Source organism: Lissotriton vulgaris, chromosome 2_1 (genome assembly GCF_964263255.1).
Source record: "Lissotriton vulgaris chromosome 2_1, aLisVul1.2, whole genome shotgun sequence".
NCBI classification, from domain to species: Eukaryota; Metazoa; Chordata; class Amphibia; order Caudata; family Salamandridae; genus Lissotriton; species Lissotriton vulgaris.
In genome coordinates, this window is record NC_141687.1 from 2,011,804,606 (window position 1) to 2,011,827,453 (window position 22,848).

The 22,848-nt window shown below is 47.1% G+C and overlaps 1 protein-coding gene across 2 annotated transcripts in view; it reads left to right on the forward strand.

Annotated features, from left to right (window-relative positions):
• BTBD1 (BTB domain containing 1) overlaps nt 1-22,153 on the forward strand; it is a 216,399-nt gene extending 194,246 nt beyond the window's left edge. For both annotated transcript variants that reach the window (XM_086958235.1, XM_086958236.1), the window contains exon 8: nt 21,206-22,153. In XM_086958235.1, coding sequence (XP_086814361.1) covers nt 21,206-21,364 — 159 coding nt within the window. In that variant the 3' untranslated portion in view covers nt 21,365-22,153. The remainder of the gene's footprint in view (nt 1-21,205) is intronic.
• The last annotated feature ends 695 nt before the right edge of the window (nt 22,154-22,848 follow it).

The following is a 22,848-nucleotide window of genomic DNA, read 5'->3' on the forward strand; positions in this document are numbered from 1 at the left end:
GTCCTCATTACCCTCTAATCAACTTCGCAGAACGTACTCCCTCTCCTAATTTAACGCCCCCTCCCCTCAACAGGACCATCTCCAATCCCACTTCCCCTCCTACTCTCAGCCCCTACTATCGTCCTTACACCCCCACCACGGCTACCAGTCTCCCAGCCTACACCTTGTCCCCCCCGCCTACCGCCAATGCCCCCACCCATAACACCAACTTCCTCCCTACCTCATCCACTCCCCTCCCGTCCAGAACCTCTCGCCTCCCTAACCCCATCCCGCGCACCAACACAACGCAGACCTGCCCGAACACCAGCCCTCCCTCCCACCTGCACACGAATTCCCTGGCCAGCCACTCACCCCTGACTGCCACTCCCACCACCTACCCTACGATGGAATACATCACGGCCACCCTCACTCAGATCAAAGAAGACATTCACGTCATCAAAGAACTACTCTCCACACGCCCCATACACCGCCCACCCACCTCCACCCCCCCTCCCAACATGTCTCCTACTCCGCCGTCGGACCCCCACCCTCATCACGCCCCACACCAGGCGTCAATCCCTGCTCATAGGCGCAGCAACTGCCCTCGTCCCCAGCATCGCCCCTGCAACGCCTCACACATCCACACCTCTCCGCCAAACTTGTCCCCCACCCCTCAGACTAACTCTCGCACTCAGCTATCCCCCAATCTGACATCAATCCCAGCTCTTAATCGCAACAACCGCCCTCGCCGCACCCACAACTCTTCTTCTGACCTCGACACACTCACCCTTCTCCGCGCCTATGACCCAGCCCCCCAAACTCACACAAGCACCCCACACCGCAACATTCCCACGATACACCCAAATCCCCTTAGACCACCCACACTAAACAGCAGATCCTCCATCCCCAATAACCTTAGAAAAGTCCCTCTCTCGCTAGAACAATCTAACACCCTCTACACACCCCGTCTCAAATGCGCTCTTCTCAACTGCAGATCGGCCACGAAACACTCAGCAGCCATTGCTGAACTCCTCTTATCGCAGGACCTTGACCTAATCATCCTGACTGAAACGTGGCTAACTGAATCCTCGACACCCATAATGGACATTCTGGTTCCTCCCAACTACCACATTATCAGGCTCGACAGAACAGGCCAAATAGGTGGCGGAATCGCATGCATATACAAGAACAACCTCTCTGTTCAGAAAGTCAATTCCACATCCCTACCATCCCCAACATCCTGGGAATACATCTGCCTCGACATTATTAGTGAGGGTAAACCGATATGCTCTCTGCACAGCATTTACCACCCACCCATGGACAACCTCACCTTCTCCCAACAAATCATGGATATGATATCAACCAATTCCAGACGCCAGCTCACCCAAATATACCTTGGTGACTTCAACCTCCACTGGAATGACCGCAACGACGCGGTGGTAAATAGTCTTAAAAATTTCCTCGATGCCCTGAACCTCACCCAAATATGCAACAGCCCGACCCACGAGAAAGGCTCTACCATCGACCTGATCATCTCCAAAGAGCACTCTATCCAACTCGAATCCATCCAACCCTGTGACTGGTCAGATCATCATATTATCACATTCTTTATCAACGAAAAAGTCAAAGTCAACCAGGTGCAACTCTCCAAGCCCAAAGTCTGGAAAAGAGACTCGAAAAAGCTCAACCCTGGCTCTCTGCCCCCCAACAGCTGCAATCTCCTACTCCCTCCTGCAGGCGCCTCGGACGTTCAAACTCTGACTGAACACTATCTCAACACTATGATCTCTATAATTAATGAGGCTGCACCTATGCAACTAAAAAGAGTCTCTACTAAAATCTCCAAACCATGGTACGACGGGAGTCTCAACGAAGATAGAAGAGACATGCGAATGGCAGAACGGACCTGGAGATCAGCCCCCTCCGCAATGCACCTAAAAGATTTGAAGAAGAAGAGAAACGCCTACTTCAGGAAAATAAAACGCTCAAAATCGGACTTCTTCCGCCTCCAACTTAACCAAGCAAAGAACCGCCCGAGAAAACTGTTTGAGCTAATCAAATCGCAATCCAAGGAGCAACCACAACCACTCAACACTGGGCGTGAGGCACCCTCATGTGAAGACTTCGCTGCTTTCTTTATCCAAAAAACTGACAAAATAAAAAGCGATCTCCTCATTGACGCAAGCCTCTACTCCAAACCCAAATGCCCAGCACCCGCTGAACCAAAAAACAATGCTACATGGTCAACCTTTGACACATATTCGGAAGAAGAAATTGGCAAATTACTCAGCACCCTGAAACCATCCAATCACCTCACGGACCCCCTCCCTGCCTTCGCAGTAAAAGACTTTACCCCTTTGCTTCTCCCTCTCTGGACTAAAATCATCAACAGCTCTCTCCAACAAGGAAGCATACCTGACTCCCTCAAAGTTGGTCAGGTCACACCTCTACTAAAGAAACCAACAGCCGACCCCTCTGATCTCAACAACTACCGTCCCATCACCAATATCCCCACTCTCGCCAAACTGCTGGAAAAATGCGCACAACTACAATTGACTAAACACATTGAGCAATTCGATCTCCTCAACCCTCACCAGTCAGGCTTCCGAGCAGGACACAGCACAGAAACTGCTATGACTCACATAATTGACGACGCACTTCAAATGCTAGACCAAAACGACAGCTGCCTCCTCATCCTTCTTGATCTCTCCTCCGCATTCGACACCGTTAAACATGAGAATCTACTAGAACTACTAAACACAAGAATGGGCTTATCTGGAACTGTCCTCAAATGGTTCACTTCCTTTCTCCGCAACAGGTCGCAGAAATTCAAGAGCAACAACCTGATGTCCACGCCAGTACCTGTAACGCTAGGCGTCCCCCAAGGATCCTCTCTATCCCCAACTTTGTTCAACCTAGTCATGGAACCTCTCACCACCTTGCTACAAGCATCCAATGTACACTTTCACATGTATGCCGATGACACCCAACTTTACCTCAAACTACAATCACCCAATGACATCCTGCTCCTGAACTCAACGATCAGATGCACCCAATCCTGGCTTGCCGACAATCACCTCAAACTCAATGCCCTGAAAACAGAGTTCCTTCTGATCTCACCTCCAGCGAAGATATCCACCACTCAACATTGGCTTAAACTCCTAACCGCACTCAATGTCCAACCCACCATCGTGGACTCAGCAAAATCTTTAGGCATAACACTCGACACCAATCTCAACATGCAGCAACATATCAGCAAAGCAACAAAGGGAGCGAACTTCCAGATCAATACTCTGAGGAAACTTAAACCCTACCTCCCAGCCAAAGACTTCCAAACTGCGGTGCAAGCACTAGTCATCCCACTAATTGAATACGGCAGTACCGCCCTCTGCGGACTCCCACTAACTACAACCGCACCACTAAAAGCTTCTCTAAATGCTGCAGCGAGACTCATCACTGGGTCAAAAAAGCACTCCCACATTACCCCTGACTTGAAATCCCTGAATTGGTTGCCGTTTGAAGCCAGAATACATCTGAAAATCGCCTGCATGACACACAAGGCGGTACACCTAAACTCACCCGGCTACCTTGCTCAGAAATTGACAATCTCTGGGGGAATCAGAAACACGAGAGGCGCAAACAATCTTCTGCTGAAACCTCGAAGATTCCGGAAGGAAAAAACATACAAGCGCTCTTTCTCAGGAATGGCGCCTAGGATTTGGAACTCACTCCCTCCCGAAACCAGGCTTATCTCCTCCACTACACTCTTCAAAAAAGAAGTAAAAGCTATCCTCATGGCTAAATACACTTGAACTACTACCTCGAACCCTATTAACACCCTGCAATGATCTGTATTACTTGCTTGACCCCTTTACTTATTTGTACGAGTTGTCTTATCACCCACTTGATTGGCTTTGCAGTCACCCATTTGTATTATTTGTACTGTATGATCTACTGATTTACTTATTTGACTTTGTTCCCTCATGTACCCTTCTGTACTGTGTGAACTATTGATTTACCTATTTGACTTTGTTCCCTCATGTACCCGTCTATGTAAAGCGCTCTGATATCTGCGAAGATCTTGTTCGCGCTATATAAAACTCTGAAAATAAAATAAATAAATAAATCTATGCTTATTGGTTCCCTATGCTGCCATGTTGAATATTTGCCCTAGCACATCCCGCTATTCCCAACACCTATACTGTTGCACTTTACGCGCACTTTTGCACACAGCATAGGGCTTTGTTAATCTTACGCTGGCGCATCCCCATTATGGGATGCGAGGTAGAATCATGGCTCATCGGATTTCCATCTTATATTCGCTCCTGCTCTACCACGACACAAGACCTGCACAGTTGCGCTTTATTCATAATTTTGCACACAACTGTAATATGAAATGATTACATGTTGGATGCTTTTTTGTGTACATAGACCTCACATAACAGGTTGTCCTCCTTTCCTTCGGTTTTACAAATGTATTTGTGATGTTAACTGTATATTTTAAAAATGTTTATGGGTTTTGATAACTAAGAAATGTCAATCTCAAATCTAGTACTATTATGGCATGCCATTTGAAGTAGGTGAGAGACATTGTTCACTAAGGCTATTAAAAAGGATTGTTTGTATATTACTATAAGAACATTCTATGGCGTCCTTTATGATAGAAGTATGAAGGAGATTAAAGGACCCAGTTTTAGTGTACAATCTGTAGGAAGCTGGCTCTGCATATACTATGCCAAAGTGAGGTATAGTGTGCACAGAGTGCAGTGGAACCCCAAAGGTAGGCAGAGGTAAAGTTTCAGATAGCACCTCACTCTCTATTTGTGGTAGTGTGGTCGAGCAGTAAGGTAGTTTCTGATGGATACATCTGCCAATGGATTCCTCACCTTGTGAATATCCCCTGCGCAGCAGCCAATCGGAAACTTTTGTAGCTCTCCACGCTGGCGAAGTCATGGGCGACGTCACAGAGGGTACGACTCCGCTTGCGACCCTGCTGATGTCACTGGATCCATAATAGGGCCTCGTCGGCGTGATGACGTCCGTTCCCTTTTTTCCGCGCCGCCGACGCCAACAGTTTCTTTGAGACTCTCCGTAGTAACTTTGTATTGCTTGCTGTTTTCTTCTGTTTCTCTCGACAATGTCTGCGAGGAAGTCTGGTTTTAAGACATGCAGGGAGTGCAGTAAGCAGATGTCCATCACTGACCCGCACGAGAATTGTGTGTGGTGCTTGTCTTCCAACCATGACGTCGATGGATGTCCATGCTGCAGTAAGATGAACCCGAAGGAATTGAAAGAGAGAGAGGCAAAGTTATTTATGGCCAAGATGAGAAAGGATAAGAAAGCAGGTAGGAAAAGATCGAGGTCTTGTTCCGAATCCAGGTCGGGATCGAAGTCGTCGTCGGGACACTCGAAGCCCAGGAAGCATAAGAAAAAGAAGCATTCCTCAAGGTATCGATCTGAAAAAGAAGCAGCGCCGAAATCGACCTCGCCTCGGCGTCACAGAAGGGATCATGTCTCTCCATTGTCGAAACCAGCCTCTCCAGAGAAGTCAGCTTCATCCAAAGTCTCTCCGCGTCAATCACCGACGCTGGCTCCATCTCCGTTTCGGTCCATTCTCCAGATCCGAATGAAGATCATCCTGTGCCGGAAGAACAGGAGCAACCAGAAGATGTTCCGATGTCGGCGCCTGTTGGCCCGAATCCAGGAACACCGGCTTCGGAGACAGTACCAGGAGCTTACCCTCCATTCCCAGATCCGGGACAAGACCCATCGCATAACCTTAATGCCATGTATGGTGTCTTCGCAAGAGCAATGTTCTCCTCTGGTGCGCATGCGGGTCCCATGGGTCCATTAGCCTTTAATTTGGGGGTTCCTCAGGCCTATGCTCAGGACCCCTTCATTCCGTTCCTCCCGGCAGCTCAGTCTTGGAGTTTCCCAGCGCCGAGGGCTCCGACGCCGTTAGCATCTTCACCGGCGCCGTCTGTTCTGCCTCGTTTGCTGCAAGCGGTGCCGTCGGATCCGTGCACGACGCCGAATCCGACAGTCGGTTATGGATCCTTCGACGTCTGTTAAAAGGATTCGCTCCAAGAGAGCGGCCCAGAGGGTTTTAGAAGAGGAGCGTTATCGTGAGGAAGTTGAAGGTGAGCTGCTTGATTCAGAAGACTATTTTGCTGAATTGAGGGAGGCCAGTGGCCTGGACATTTCACCTAAATGGGAGTTTTCGGATATACAAAAACATAATTTAAGTCAGATATACAAAAACATAAATGGGAGTTTTCACCTGATCAAAGCACCATCAAAAGATGTAGCCCCATATCATGTGGTTGTAAGAAACGCTGCTGAATTGTTAGACATTCAACTCCCTACCACTGAGTTCAAGTCAAATTAGTTAACGGAGGTTCTCCATTCGCCTTCTTCAGTTGTTGAGCCTCTCTTGCCTTTCAATGAGGCAATACTTGAACCTATTTTAGAGGTCTGGCGAAAACCTAATTCTGCGCCTGCAGTTTCAAGGTCTATTGCACGAAGATATAGAGTGGCTCCTTGGGATCCGGAGTTTTTATCTTCTCATCCGTCACCTGAGAGCCTAGTGGTTCAGGCTGCATGCTCAAAGAGATCTTCGGGGGCTTTCCCTCAAGTTCAAGCTGACGGGGAATCTAAAAGAATTGATCAGTCTGCCAAGAAAGTTTTTTCCTCTGCAAGCATGGCGTTGAAATCTACGAATGCTACCTGTTTGATGGGAAGGTACATTCATGCTTTGATGGATTCATCTAAACACTTGCTGCCTAAACTGAATGAGAAAGATAGGAAAACTTTTCAGGAAGTTTTGAATGATACCCAGGCTGCTGCCCATCAAGTCATTCAAAGTGGCTTGGACACCACTGACTCTGTGGCAAGGATTATGGGTTCTGCAGTGGCTACTAGAAGGGGCGCGTGGTTGAAGTCAACAGACTTTTCAACAGATGTGCAGGCTACTCTGCTGGATTTACCATTTGATGGTTCAGGACTCTTTTGTAAAAAGGAGAAGTTTAAAGAAAGCAAGGCCACAGCTACATCACTTGGCTTGCAAGCGCAATCTAGAGTCTCCTTTCGTAGATACAGAGGATTTGGGAAGTCATCCTTTCGTTCCTTTGGCTAGCCTCGTCAGCAGCAACAACAACAACAACAGAACTCTCTATACAAGTCGTATAGAGGAGAGAGTAGAGGTCGTCCCAAGGGCGCCAGCCCTCCTCCTCCTCCTCTTCTTCCTCTACCTCCCCTCTTATCACCGCAGCAAAGCAGCCCTAGATTCCCCATTCCGGATCATGTTGGTCCTGTAGGGGGGTCGGCTTACTCATTTTCTGCAAGATTGAGAATCGGTTACTACAGACCTATGGGTTCTCAATCTTGTAGAAAATGGGTATGCTCTTCCCTTTCGGGAATTCCCTCCAAATTACCCTCCTTGTCAAGGGGCTCGCTCAGAAGAACATCTCCATCTCCTACGGGAGGAAGTTCTGACCTTGCTAAAGAAAGGTGCGATAGAGGTGGTTCCAGAGCAGGAAAGGAGTCAGGGATGCTACTCCCGGTATTTCCTGATTCCAAAGAAGGATGGCAGGTTACGTCCAATCCTGGATCTCAGGATCTTGAATCTTTATCTGAAACAAGAGAAGTTCAACATGCTTACCGTTGCGCAGATTCTTCAGGCGCTGCTGGAAGAAGACTGGATGGTGTCGATCGACTTGCAGAATGCATATTTTCACATTCCCTTCCTGAAGTCCCACAGGAAGTGTCTCCGTTTCACGGTGGGATCGCAACATTATCAGTTTGCGGTTCTCCTGTTTGGACTTATTTCTGCACCTCGAGTCTTCAGGTGATTGCAGTGGTGGCAGCCCATCTCAGAAGATCGGGGATTCCAGTTTTCCCCTATCTGGACGACTGGCTGATCAAGGCAGAGTCTCCAGAGAAGGTGCTTCATCCTTTGCAGTTGACAACTCAGCTGTTGTACAAATTGGGGTTTTCGATAAATGTACCCAAATCTCACCTGGTGCCCTCACAGCGCAACCTGTTCATAGGGGTGGTACTGGACACAACTGTCTGTCGAGCATTCCGTCCACCTCAAAGGATTCTCGACAATCAGGAAATGATTCCCTTGTTTTACAATAGAGCGGTCGTTCCAGTCCTGAAGGTCCTTCGCCTGCTCGGTCTGTTTGCTTCCTGCATTCTTTTGGTCAACCATGCACGCAGGCACATGAGGGCGCTCCAGTGGTGCCTCCGCAGGCAGTGGTATCAACACAACGGAGATCTCAGGGAGTCAGTCAAGATCTCCAGAGAAACTGCAGCGGATCTGTCTTGGTGGAGCGTGGAGGGCAATCTGTCTCCAGGAGAGCCCTTCCATCTGCCTCCATCGGTTGCCACAGTGATAACGGATGCATCCTCCACGGGGTGGTGTGCTCATCTGGGGGTTCTGGAGGTCAAGGGTCTTTGGTCTCCAGAGGAAAGATTGCTTCACATCAACCTTCTAGAGGTACGGGCGATATGTTTGGCGCCTTCCTTTCTTCCTTCCCTTCGCGGTCGGTCGGTTCAAGTCCTAAAGGACAACACGACCGCGATGTGGTATGTCAACAAACAGGGGGGAGTGGGGTCACAGTGTCTCTGTAGAGAGGCTCTGCATCTCTGGTCCTGGGTTCAGGACCACCAGATTTGTCTGGTGGCAAATCATCTGGCCGGAGTTCTGAACGTGCACGCAGACAGACTCAGTCGGCAGTGAAGGCTTCATCCAGAGGTAGTTTGTTTAGTCTTCCGGACATGGGGAACTCCTCGGGTGGACCAGTTTACTACTCGTGAGAATGCTCCATGCCTGTCATTCTGCAGTCTCCAGTATCTAGTGCAGAGAGCTTTGGGGGACGCGTTTCCTCCCATACCCTTGATTCCTCAGGTTCTGAGGAAGATTCGCCAAGACCGATCCCAAGTTATATTGATCGTCCCGGATTGGCCAAGAAGGGTGTGGTACACAAATCTTCTCCACCTCTCCTCGTGCCCGCCACTCCGTCTCCCTCTCGGGGCAGGTTCTACACCCCCACCTCCAGAGCTTACACCTTCATGCCTGGAGATTGAACAGGGCAATCTGAATTATTTTTCTCTCCCGCCTGATGTGGTGGATGTTATTCTTTCAGCCAGGCGTCTTTCCACCAAGTCAATCTATTCTTATAGATGGTCTAAATTTGTTTTGTGGTGTGGAGAGAAATCTATTGGCCCCTTAAGGCTAGTTTGTCCAACATACTTCAGTTTGCTCTTTCTTTTGGCCCAGCAGGGTTTTGCTGTTACGACTGTAAAAGGTTATTTATCGGCCGTGTCTGCATTTGTTTGCCGGACCAACCGTCTTTGTTTAAGTCATCTATTGTGTTACGTTTCATAAAAGGTCTTACCAACAAATTCCCTCCTACTCCATTTATTGTGCCTCAATGGGACTTGAATCTTGTTTTAAGCTATTTGATGGCTTCACCTTTTGAACCTTTACACAAGTGTCCCATGAGACTTCTGTCTTTTAAGACAGTTTTTCTTGTAGCAATTACCCCGGCAAGGAGTGTAAGTGAGCTTCAAGCTCTTAGTTCAAAGCCCCCATTCTTGACCATTCATGCTGAAAGAATGGTTCTCAGGACCAGGGCTGCTTTTCTGCCTAAGGTGGTAGCTCCTTTTCATCTGGGGCAGTCCATTACCCTTCCTACCTTCTATCCTCCCCCTCACCCTTCGAAGGAGGAGGAGCAGCTTCATCGTCTGGACCCTAAGAGGGCGGTGAGCTTTTATCTGGATAGAACTAAGGACTATCTTCTTCCTCTCGGATGACAGAGAGAGGTACCGACGGACAGAGCGGGGCCTCATATTCCCAAGCGGTTGCCGGGTAAGGTGAGGTCATCTCCCACGCAAAGCGCGGTTTAAGACACAATATACATCTTCCTTGTGAACATTGGGGGTCCAAGTTCCTGGTAGATATATGTATTCCTATAATTTAATTTAATAATTATTTTTGCACTCACGTTTATCATGTTACGTCAGGGCATACACACAGGGCAACCTTTGATTGGCTGCCTGTGACGAGCCCCCACATCCAGCATCTAGCGGCCGCACCGCGCGGACCGCATCTCCACAATCTTGGAGGACGCTACTCGAGCAGTCCGCCTTAGACCGATTACAGGTATGTGAGCCTTCCGAAGTGTCCAACTAAAAGATTACGAAAACCTGTATAACCAACACGGCCCCACCAGCTGTGCCGACCCTGCGGTGATACGTAATGCTCACGCGGGCTGTAACTTAATGACATGAAGCGCAGTACTGATAACCACGGACTGTTCGGTCAAATGGCATGAATGTATTTAACTGTTTCATCAATATGACGGTTCAAATAGAGTTCCGTATATATTTTTTACTAACTCGTGACTAACTACTGAGGCATAACAATTATACCTGCTTTTCAATGCTAATGCTATGAAGATAAAACTGTCTTACTAACACGGTGGTTTATTCAAATCCCCGTGTTTCTCTACCGGCTCTAAACTCATTATTCAGGCATAGAAATTACACCTCCATTTGTAAATGGTTTAAATGATTCGGTTTTACCGTTTTCTGACCCAGATCTCTCATGCCCCATTCTAGAAAGATGTGTGGCGTATGATGAAGACACACACGAAGAATTTCCAATGAGCTCCGCTACACTATAAGATGAAAATTTGAAGTAAGTGGAAATGAGTGAGTCTTACTTCCCTGCCAGTTGGTCTAATGAGGTGGTTAGCAATCCCGCCTAAAACCTCCCTCAATATATTTCAGAAACGATTAGAAGCACAACCAGGCCCCAGACGTGACGCGAGGATCGCCGTCCGCCATATTATATGTAGGTAATCTAAAAATAAGCCTACATTCTAGTGCTCATTCACCACATAGATCACTAATATAAGTTAATGCTATGTTTTCCAGGCTCTCTCTTCTGTCCTGATGAAGACCCCAACATGAGGGATAATTAACCCTTTTACGCTTCGGGGTAGAAACGTAGACTACGCCTAAAATCTACACACCATAGAGAAAAAAAGAATGATTGAATCTTATCTATGTGTGATGTATTGTGGGAACATTGTAATTACATTATTGGTAAAGGCGTTATGATTCAAATGTGATGTAACATTGGCACACCGCCTTTACCTTGTCCCTCACAAACCCCTCACTCCCTTTTCTCTGTGCACTGAGAGCACCTACAATGCAATGCTTTCATAATCCTATTGATGGAATACAGTTGACCTTGAAGTAAATATATGCAGTTAGAGGTATAACAAATGAACTTACATGTGGAATAAATATAGTTTAATTCTTTATACTGCATATCCTACTCTTATTATATCAAGCTAATTTGAAGAGAAATATGAAATGTGGTGTTCGTAATATATACTAAAACAAAATTATTGTAATAATACTTCTAATGAACTCGGACCATTTTCTTTTTTGTACTTGCATATTGACCCAGGTCCACGAGTTTAGAGGGCTCACCCCTTTTTGAACTCCTATCATGTTGCAGTAGCTTACCATCCAGATCCTGATGGAAGCCGGATAGATTCCAATTTGGCTGAAACATGTTGACCGTCCTGCACAGCGCCATAGTGTAGTTATATATTCAGGCTACCAGGCTTGGTTTTAAGTTTAACACTTAGACACTTTCCATTAAATATATTTTCTGTCCGAGTCGTTATTTTTAAATTTTTCACCACAGCACTGCACCACACACCCTGAGCACTACCCTTTGAGTAACATTCTGGCTAGAGTTTTCTATTAAACATCCATATCCGCACCATCAACTGATGGGTTGGGCGGCTGGTTGGTTGGATTAACAAACATCCCATATGATGAAACTCCGCCAGAAGGGTGGTCTGATGGGAATATCTCAGCCAGTTGTAACTCTTTCACTATTTGCATGAGTCCCGTTTTCTCAGTCTCTTGTACAGCAACACATAGAAGACCGGTCATTTCTTTGTTTTTTTGTTGTGTCTATGATGTAGGGAAATGAAATGATAGGTCGTTAAATATTTTCCCTTGACCCTCTTTAAATTTGGTTATTGCTATCCTGTGGATGACCAGCTCTTTGTTGGGTTTGCTGGCTGCAAGAAAGGAAGAGCGGTGCACAGGTGCACGCTATCGAGATGGATTATCCTGTGTATTAAGATCTGCTACACCCTGGCTGGTAGGGAACCTCCAGAGGGTATAAGAGCTCACTCTACTAGAGCAAAGTCTTCTACATCTGCTTTGTCTAGGGGTGTTCCTGTAGAGGACATTTGCAGAGCGGCAACTTGGGCCTCCCTCCACACTTTCGCAAAGCATTACTGCTTAGATTCCGAAGTGAGGAGGGACGTCCATTTTGCTCGTCTGTTCTTCAGGATTTTCTGGTATAGAAGAGTGGACACCCTCCTCCGGGAGTGGGACTCCTGTGGGATTCTATTCACAAGGTGAGGAATCCACTGGCAGATGTATCCATCAGAAGAACAAGTTACTTACCTTCGGTAACGCATTTTTTGGTGGATACAGTATCTGCCTGTGGATTCCTCACTGACCCACCCGCCTCCCAGTTGTCCACTCTTCTATACCTGAGAAGTGTATATTTGTAATTTTCAATGGAAGTGTTTAATTGTTCTTGCTTATTGCATTGATTTCACACTGTGTTGGTTTGAATACTGTGTACTATGTATACTGTGCCTATTTATGTCGGTCCGTCCATGTGCCTCGGGGACACAGAAAAAAGGGCAGAACTGAAGTCATCATGCCGACGAGGCCCTATTATGGATCCAGTGACGTCAGCGGGGTCGCGAGCAGAGTCGTGCCCTCTGTGATGTCGTCCATTACCTCCCCGGCGTGGAGAGCTACAAAAGTTTCCGATTGGCTGCTGCGCAGGGGATTCACAAGGTGAGGAATCCACAGGCAGATACTGTATCCACCTGAAAAAGCGTTACCGAAGGTAAGTAACTTGTTCATCAGAGGACAGTGTTAAACATTTGTTGTACACACTCCGTCAGCAAATGAATTCACGCACTCAAAGACTGAACTTCAGACCAATTGGTCTTGTATAAAAATATTCTTTTAGTTATTTTATTTTCTAGAACAAAGCAAGCCTGGCACAGGTAAACAATAAATACTTTACAGCAGTAATGCAGTTTGTAAACAGTTTGAATTGTAATTGCATTTGCACTTTGTTTTGGCTTACAGTATGGTTGTAGAGAAATGTAATACATAGTAAATACAGTATAGACTTGAATGGGCTTTTCAGTAAAGTATCGGGTAAGTTACTTTTTGGAATACTTTTCTTACACAACGTAGTATACCTAGATACTACTCTGGGACATTTCCTGTAAACAGGTAAGTAAAATCATGTTTGTTAAACAATTTTTAAGAATTTCCTTAGGTTTTCAAACTCCACACTTAGAAACTTTTCCAAGAAAAATAGTCAATGTTATCCAATAGAGGAAAATAGTGTTTCGGTTTTAAGGTAAGTATTTGGTAGTGGGAGTTGAGGTTCTGGGGTAGACTCGGGGGTCCCCCAGGGTCATGGATGCACTCTTGTTACACCCTCAGCTGCACTAGGGCGGCCTGGTGCAGAGTGCTGAGGCCCTGTGTTATCCAGGGGGCCTCCAGTTGGTGGCTGCTGACGAGCAGGCCACTTGGTTGTGGGAGCAAAGATCCTGGACTTTAGCTCAGGGCAAATGGAGAAACAGAGTAACACCAAAGGTGCACCCTCAGCGGCGCTAGGGTGGCCGGGTGCAGTGTGCTGTTTCGACGGTGAGCGCCCTGTTTGCAATGGGGAACCACCGGTTTGCTAAGGCACTGCAGGCTTATTTATTTATTTATTTGAAAGTTTTATATAGTGCGAACAGGATCTTTGCAGATAACAGAGCGCTTTACATAGGCGGGAGGTAGGAGGAAGGGTGGCTTGGGACGAAGGTCTTCTGGGTGCGACCACCACTTTGAGAGGGAAGTTGGCGATTGGTTGGGCACCGTTGGGTTGGCCACCCAAGGCTGTGGGGTGTCGGGTGCAGGGGTGCCTTTTGGGGTCGGGGGCCTTCCTGATTTAGTGTGCAGGCGTCATTAGGAGGCTTGAGGCAGGTCAGGGGTCGCTGTATCTCTGGTCAGGGTAGCCGGGGGGGGGGGACCTCCTTGTTGTGTTTGCCCACTCAAGCTCAGGCCATGGACGGCGGGTGCAGAGTGTTGCGGATTCATGGTGTCCGGCCGGAGACAGAGGTTGCAGATGAACAAATTCGGTGTTCATGGGAGACAAAGTCTTTGTGGTTGAAGGCAGGCTGGCCTCCAGGGTTTTCGAGGTTGCTGGCTGCAGGACACACCGGGATTTCGCATAAGCAGGTTCGAGGTGGAGACAGGCCATTAGAGCTGGGGCCAAGTCAGTAGGCGCCTCCCTCTTGTTAGCTCCGGCACAGTGGTTCAGTCCTTCTTATTTTCTTGTTGCTGGTTCTGGTCTGATGAAGCAAGGTTCAGTAGTGATCCTAATTATTAGATTTAGGGGCGTTACAGGTAGGTAAAAGGTAGGGACCAATGGGTCCCTTCCCTGGGTTGGGTACACCCCGTATTATGCCACCCTCCAATGGAAGGGGGGCATGGGCCTGTCCCTGGTTGGCTGAGCCCCCCCCCCATCTGCAAGATGGCGGGGACTGAGAGGTGTGCTTCACCTTGCCTCCCCCACCTGAGGGGTGGAGTTGGCAGAAGTGGGCACAGCGCTCCCTGCTCCAGAAGCGCTGTGATCCCTCTGTGCTTCTGCCCTGAGTGGTCGCTCCCCTGCCTCTCCACCTGAAGCGGTATCGTTATTTTGAGCTGCATTGTGTGACTGTACCCTGCTAAATACTTGTATTGACCTCGCCTGCTTGCCGGTATCTTTAAGTGCGCTGCACTGATTGATTGTGCCATATTCGACCTGTGCATTTTATCGAACAGCTAATTAAGCGCTTTAACTGCACCTCGCTTGCTTGCACCATTGTAGTATTGATTCAGAGTTAACTGCGCGATACCCCCCGGCGCCCTGCTCGACTCCCCCCTCCATTTTGGATCTGTTGTTGTTGTTGTGCTCCGTGGTGACCTGAGCCCGCCCTGCCTCCCAGCTGAGACGCCCTCCCACTAACTATTTACAGCGCTCCCTGCTCCAGAAGCGCTGTGATCCCTCTGTGCTTCTGCCCTGAGTGGTCGCTCCCCTGCCTCTCCACCTGAAGCGGTATCGTTATTTTGAGCTGCATTGTGTGACTGTACCCTGCTAAATACTTGTATTGACCTCGCCTGCTTGCCGGTATCTTTAAGTGCGCTGCACTGATTGATTGTGCCATATTCGACCTGTGCATTTTATCGAACAGCTAATTAAGTGCTTTAACTGCACTTCGCTTGCTTGCACCATTGTAGTATTGATTCAGAGTTAACTGCGCGATACCCCCCGGCGCCCTGCTCGACTCCCCCCTCCATTTTGGATCTGTTGTTGTTGTTGTGCTCCGTGGTGACCTGAGCCCGCCCCGCCTCCCAGCTGAGACGCCCTCGCCCCTCCCCCTCCACCATCCATATATGACAGTTGCCCCCGCGCGCAGCGTTCACGCGCAGCGACCGCGCCCAATCCGCACCGAAGGTGCGCCAAAGGTAAGCCCGTCTACGCCCGTCCGCGCCTGGACCGCGCCCAGCGCCAGACCCCCTGCCCCTCGCACTGCCCAGCCCCCCCGCGTTACCTACGATGCCGCCACCCTCCTAGCCCTCAACCCCTGTCGCGCCCCCAACTGCGTCCAAGCCGCTCCCGGACACACCCATGGACCTTTCTCCTGCTTCTCCTGCAAATTCAGCGCCACCGACATCATCTCCGCTACGACCACACCACTGACTCCCGACCCCAACCACCTACAATGCATCCTTCTCAACACCCGCTCGGTCCACAGACACGCCATTGACCTATGGAATCTACTAGACACCATTTCTCCAGACATCGCCTTCCTAACGGAAACATGGATGAACGCTTCCTCCGCACCAGACATCACCATTGCCATCCCTGAAGACTATAAGATCACCCGCAAAGACCGTACCAGCCACACAGGAGGAGGAATCGCTATCGTCCATAAGAAATCCATCCGCATCTCAACCAGCTCTGACGCCAACCTCGCCAACTCCGAACACCTTCACTTCCAGATCCACGTCGACCCCAAAACCACACTCAGAGGCACCCTCCTCTACAGACCACCAGGACCCCGCGCAAAATTCAGTGAAGACATCACGGACTTCATCACTCCACACGCGCTCCCCTCCAAAGAATACATCCTTCTGGGAGACCTCAACTTTCACCTTGAAAAGAACAACGACCGCAACACCACCACCCTCCTGGACAACCTCGCCAACCTCGGACTTAAACAACTGGTCACTTGCCCCACCCACATCGCAGGTCACACACTCGACCCCATCTTCACCTCCAGCAATCATGTCTCCTTCAGCCACACTACGGATCTCCTCTGGACTGACCACAGCTGCGTTCACTTCACCTACAACAAGCCCAAACCCACCAACCACCTCCAACCAACTCTGCAAAGAAACTGGAACAAAATCTCCACCGACCAGATCTCCTCATCGCTCCTTCAAAACACCCCAGCCCACTCCTCGGACCCAAACCTAGCCGCCGCCAACTTCACCCTATGGCTATACACCTTAGCACCACTGAAAAAACGTCAAAGCAAACCTGGCAACAAGAAGACCTCATGGTTCAACGATGATCTTAAGAAGTCCAAGAAACTCTGCCGCACCCTTGAAAAAGCGTGGAAAAAAGACCCAACCACCAGCACCAAGGACGCCTTCAAAAACGCCACCAGCACTCACCACCAACTAATCCGAAAGGCCAAGAAAACAGCATTCAAGGATCGACTTGACGACAACGCCCACAACAGCAAGGAACTTTTCAACATCGTCAAGGAGTTTTCCAATCCCTCGGCCAACTCCAACGACATCACCCCCTCTCAAGCCCTCTGCGACTCCCTAGCCTCATTCTTCCACAACAAGATTGCGGACATCCACAACAGCTTCGACAACCAACCTGGAGCCCAACCCACCCAACCACTCGCTGAACACTCTCCCCCCGCGAACACCCTTAACGACTGGAACCCAATCTCCACTGAGGACACCATCCGCCTGATGAACTCCATCCACTCAGGATCCCCCACAGACCCATGCCCTCACCACATCTTCAACAAAGCAGACTCCGTCATAGCACCGCACCTCCGAGACGTCATCAACTGCTCCTTTAACTCCGCCACCTTCCCGGAAAACTGGAAACACGCTGAACTCACCGCCCTTCTGAAAAAACCCACAGCGGACCCCACCGAACTCAAAAATTACCGCCCCATCTCACTCCTTCCTTTCCCGGCCAAAGTAATCGAGAAAGCTGTCAACAACCAGCTCGCCGCTTTCCTCGAAGCCAACAAATCCCTCGACTCCTCACAATCTGGCTTCCGAGCAAAACACAGCACTGAGACCGCCCTCATCGCAGCAACAGACGACATTCGAACTCTACTGGACAATGGAGACACAGTCGCCCTCATCCTCCTCGACCTCTCTGCAGCATTCGACACAGTCTGCCACAGCACCCTTCTACAACGCCTCAGCAACATCGGAATACATGGAAAAGCACTCGAATGGATCACCTCGTTCCTCACCGGAAGAACCCAGAGAGTCCGCCTTCCACCATTCAAGTCCGAGGCCACCGAAGTCATCTGTGGCGTACCACAAGGATCCTCTCTCAGCCCCACCCTCTTCAACGTATACATGAGCCCCCTCGCGACCATCGCCCGCCAACACAACCTCAACATCATCTCTTACGCGGATGACACTCAACTGATCCTTTCTCTCACCAAGGACCCCAGCACCACCAAAACTAACCTACACGAAGGAATGAAAGAAGTTGCTGAATGGATGAAACTCAGCCGTCTGAAACTGAACTCAGATAAAACAGAAGTCCTCATCCTAGGTACATCCCCCTCCGCATGGGACGACTCTTGGTGGCCGGAAGCCCTTGGAAAAGCACCCATCCCGACAGACCATGCACGGAACCTGGGCGTCATCCTGGATTCCTCACTTTCAATGTACAGACAAGTCAACGCTGTCTCCTCATCCTGCTTCAACATTCTTCGCATGCTCAAAAAAACATTTCGCTGGATCCCCAACGAAACCAGGAAAACAGTCACCCATGCTCTGGTCACGAGCCGACTGGACTACGGAAACACCCTCTACGCAGGCACTACCGCTAAACTCCAAAAGAAACTCCAACGAATCCAAAACGCCTCAGCCAGAATCATATTAGACATCCCACGCAACGAACACATCTCTGGTCACCTGAAAGACCTCCACTGGCTACCCGTCAATAAGAGAATCACTTTCCGACTGCTAACCCACGCACACAAATCACTCTACGACATTGGACCAGAATGCCTCAACTCAAGACTGTCCTTCTACACCCCCCCCCCCCCGCCAACTACGCTCCTCCAGCCAAGCCCTCGCCACTGTACCTCGCATCAACAAGACCACCATGGGAGGCAGATCCTTCTCTTACCTGGCCGCTAAAACATGGAACTCACTCCCCACTCACCTTCGCCTTACCCAGAACCACCTAGCTTTCAGAAAGCAACTTAAAACATGGATATTTGACAAGTAATCCTCCTCCCCCTCCTTAGCGCCTTGAGACCCTCTGGGTATGTAGTGCGCTATATAAATTCCTTGACTTGACTTGACTTGACTCTCTTCCTCACTTTTTTTCCCCGCTGGTTTTCCCGCCCAAAGTGAGGGTCAGAACCAGTGGGGACCAGTTGCTGAAAGCAGCAATTGGCCTGGGGAAGCTCACAAAGGCGGCAAGCCTTTGAAGCTTCCCCTTCGTGAACCCTACCCATCCTGGGGCAGAAGGCTTGGTACCTCATCCCATGGTGTGCATTGTTTCTGGGCCCAGAGAGCAGCAGGCTCTCGACCCGGAGGATCCAGAAACATGTCCGGTGGTGGCATCTGAAAGCAGCCACTCAGCCTGTACACTAGTGGTAGGTTAGTTTTCAGGGGGCATCTCTAAGATGCCCTCTGTGTGCATTTTACATTAAATCCGACACTGGCATCAATGTGGGTTTAATGTGCTGAAAAGTTTGATACCAAACCGTTTTCAGTGTAGCCATTATGGTGCTGTGGAGTTCGTAATGACCAACTCCCAGCACCATATACTCTTAATGACAGCACTGCACTTACAATGTATAAGAATGGACTTAGACGCTGTAGGGGTACAGAGCTCATGCAACTGTACCCTCACCACTGGTATAGTGTACTCAGCTAGAGGGGTGACTGACCTATGCCAGGATCGTGGTTTGTTGGCATGGCACACAAGGATGTGTGCCATGTCGACTCTTCACTTTGTTCTACACCAAAACACGCAGCCTGCAAACAGGTGGCATAATAAGTGCTGAAGCCCTTAGAGGCCTTCTCTGGTCACAGTGCCCTGGGTACCTGTAGTACCATTTACCAGGGGCTGACCTTTGGCCAGAGATGCCAATTGGGTTTAGGCATCAATGCAGTGTTAGGGAAAGAACATAGGCCCTGGGTATCTGATTAGCAGGAGCCCAGGCACGCTCAGTCAAAGCACATCAGCAATTCTGCAAAAAGTAGGGGCAATCCATGCAGAAAGAGGGCACTTTCTCACACAAGCCTGAGTCGATCACATATTACTCCAAGAGTTCATTAAAGCTGCTTCTTATTACGACTAGAGAGGAGTTGAGAACATCAAAGGAACTAACAAAATCATCAGTTAGATATTTTGTACTTGTACTGCAATATGAAGAAATACAAACCTATCTCCTCCTCCTCCTGTTTTCTTTTGGGTACTGTTTATAACATGGGACAGTGGAGTAAGGATACTTACCTAAATTGCCCATGTGATGGAAAATCAAAACAAACCACCCTGTATTTTGTTCTTTTGTGCACATTTCATAGGAAATGAAGGAAGCATCCCCTTAAGTTACTGTATGTAAATAGGAATGGTAATACTTTTAGTAAGGCATGTTTATATTCACACAACTTAACGGATGCCCAAATTTGCTCTGGTGTAACATACTTTATATTATTAGCATTGCATGAGGGAAAGTGATTAATGTTTTTAGAGAATTCAAATTAAATATACATGATATTCCTTAAGCAAACTGTTTTGTATGACTTATAAGTAGATTTGACGTATCGCTTTGTGATGCTATGTTTTGGGTACTTTTATGGTTTATTATGTGCTGAAACCGCATAAAGATTTTAACAGCTTCAGACCAACCAAGAAAATGTGCCTGGCAGATAAAAGAAAGAGAGGCAACAGCGCTGCTTCTATACAGCTGTTCTGAAACCCCCTCTATACTTGTTGTACCACCAATATTTTCCAGCTCTTAAAGAAGTGACACTTTACTTTCTGTCTTAAGATCTATACTACACCTCGCTAAAGTCAGAAAATGTCGGAAGGGATTCAGAGCACTGTACACAGTGCCATGTTTTCATAAAGCAGTAATATTAGCTACCCTCGAGCTATAGGGAGCATAGCTCCACATTTCCCATTCTTCCAGTATAAAAGACATTTCTTTCGTTTTTTTCCTTAATTGTTTTGCCAGCCATGAAAAATTGCAAATACCGTAATAGCTTGCTTACAGTACAAATGTTTTGCTTTCGTTGGTTGAATTGTTATCCTAGCTATAAAATTATTAAATATTGATCAAACCTTAACAGATAATCTCTTCTTGATGCTAATTGTAGGGACAATACTCTTTAAGCGCGGTATGCAGTGATCCTGAAATATTCCAATTTGCAGATTATGTGTAGTAGTTTTCTCCCATGACTTTAAAATTTGTTTAGTTAACCTTTTTTTTTCTTTCAAATTTCGAATTAGATTCATTACATTTCTCTATTACTTATGTTTTCCATCTGTTAGCCTTTCTTAGAAATATGTAGAAGACGCTTGAGAAAGAGTACAAAATTGACTGCATAAAGTTTCTGAACCGAAGTTAGACATCAAGAATACCCAAATATGTATAAACTGTCCAGAGATTACAGGTGTGGTAAACTTTGGTAAAAAATATTTTTACTTATTGTCAGGGCGGACTGTGTTTGATTCCAAACCAAATTTGTGGTCATTAGGCATTCAACTTTTTTCTGTCCTTCCTAACTGCACATTCTTCTAAAATGTCACATTTTTCTTTTCTAGGGACCAGATTCCCATTATGGTACAAAAGGATTGAAGAAAGTTCAGCATGAAACTCCCACAGCTTGCAAAACCTGTTTTTTCTTTTTTAGTTCGCCGGGTAATAACAATGGTACTTCTGTGGAAGATGGGCAAATACCAGAAATAATCTTCTACTCATAATTTGGGGTTGGCTTTCATCTCGGTTAATAGCAAAATAGAGCACGATGTGCAGCTAACAAGTGCCATACAAATACTGAAACCTTTCTCAGTATGCTGTTTAATAGCATGCGGAACATGCATATTCTGCTCGTTTTTATAAGAGTTTTCTTTACAGAACATGTTGATAATTGGCGGTATGTGTAAATTAAAAGGATCTTATGTAATGATGCTATATATGTAAGTAACAAAGTAGCTTTGGTCACTTTTTTACTTGCGTTGTGTAGCGTGTATTGGGGCATTCTAAACTGGAGTTTCTTCATGTATGGACTTTGAGTCGCTTTACGAATTTTAAGTTCAAATTGTCTATCTCATGTCCTTTAAATTGAATTTAAAACGATAAACATTTATTAACAACATGATGGGACAAGAGCAGCAATGCACCTGAAAGAGTAAAGGCAATGCATCTGAAGAGTACAGTATTTATTTTGTCTGTAAAGTATTTAGTTGCTTAAACGTTGTCCTATTTGCCATCTCGGAGTTTCAGTATTTATAAAGTCCTGCACATATAGATTCCAAGAAGAAAATGAGGCAAATGTAATCTCTCTGCAGTAATTTTGTATTGAAGCTTAGGAAATCTAGAATTTTCTAATGTTATTACAGAAAGTCTGCAATGTTTAGTGCAACCTGTAAACCTCAGTCATCCACAAGCTGTACATAAACATCTACCTATAAATATGTAAAGTTCACAAGCTGTGGTGTTCTGGAATTGCATCCGTTTGATATTGTATAAAGCTGAATGTGTTTTATTTCCAGGTTTGTTGTTTGTATTTTGTATTCGCCCTATCGTAACACTTCACAGGCACTAACACCAATGTAATTTCGTGGAGGCCTTATTAAGGAGCTTGAATTTTCTTTTTTTGAAAGCCAGATTTAATGTATTTTGCTTACTCCTGTTTTGGTGTTCAGCGTCCGTAGGGAATTAACAGTGCAAAATGGTAATCCAACCAATTTCTTAAATGAAAGGGATGTATTTGATCTCAAAGTCAATTTTGCAGAAAGTGAGGTCATAATTAATAATTGTTTGAAAAACGTTATGTAAATGTCCTCATATTTTTAAATAGTCTTATAATGTCAAATATTCGATCCCTTAAAAGCAGTTTCATCCTGGTGAAAGCTGTTCAGCACTGCCTTAAATGTATCCCACAGAATGCTAGATGAGATCTCTGCATCATCCTTACTCTTGAAGTATTCGAAAATATCCACCCTCAACTCTTAAATAATTAATTTATTCTTCAAGAGTGACTTGTTGAATCTCCAATTGTCCCTTTTGCTCAGCTTTAAACCCAAGTAGACTTAAGTGGCGGCTGGTAACATTTGAAAGTGGTGAGGTGTAAACATTGAGGATCAATGTCACGCAGCGAGCGAGCCTGACCATCATAAGGAGGGTTTGGACGGGGGTGGGAGGGCTATCCCTGGGAACATTTTGATAAGAGTGAGCAAATTGG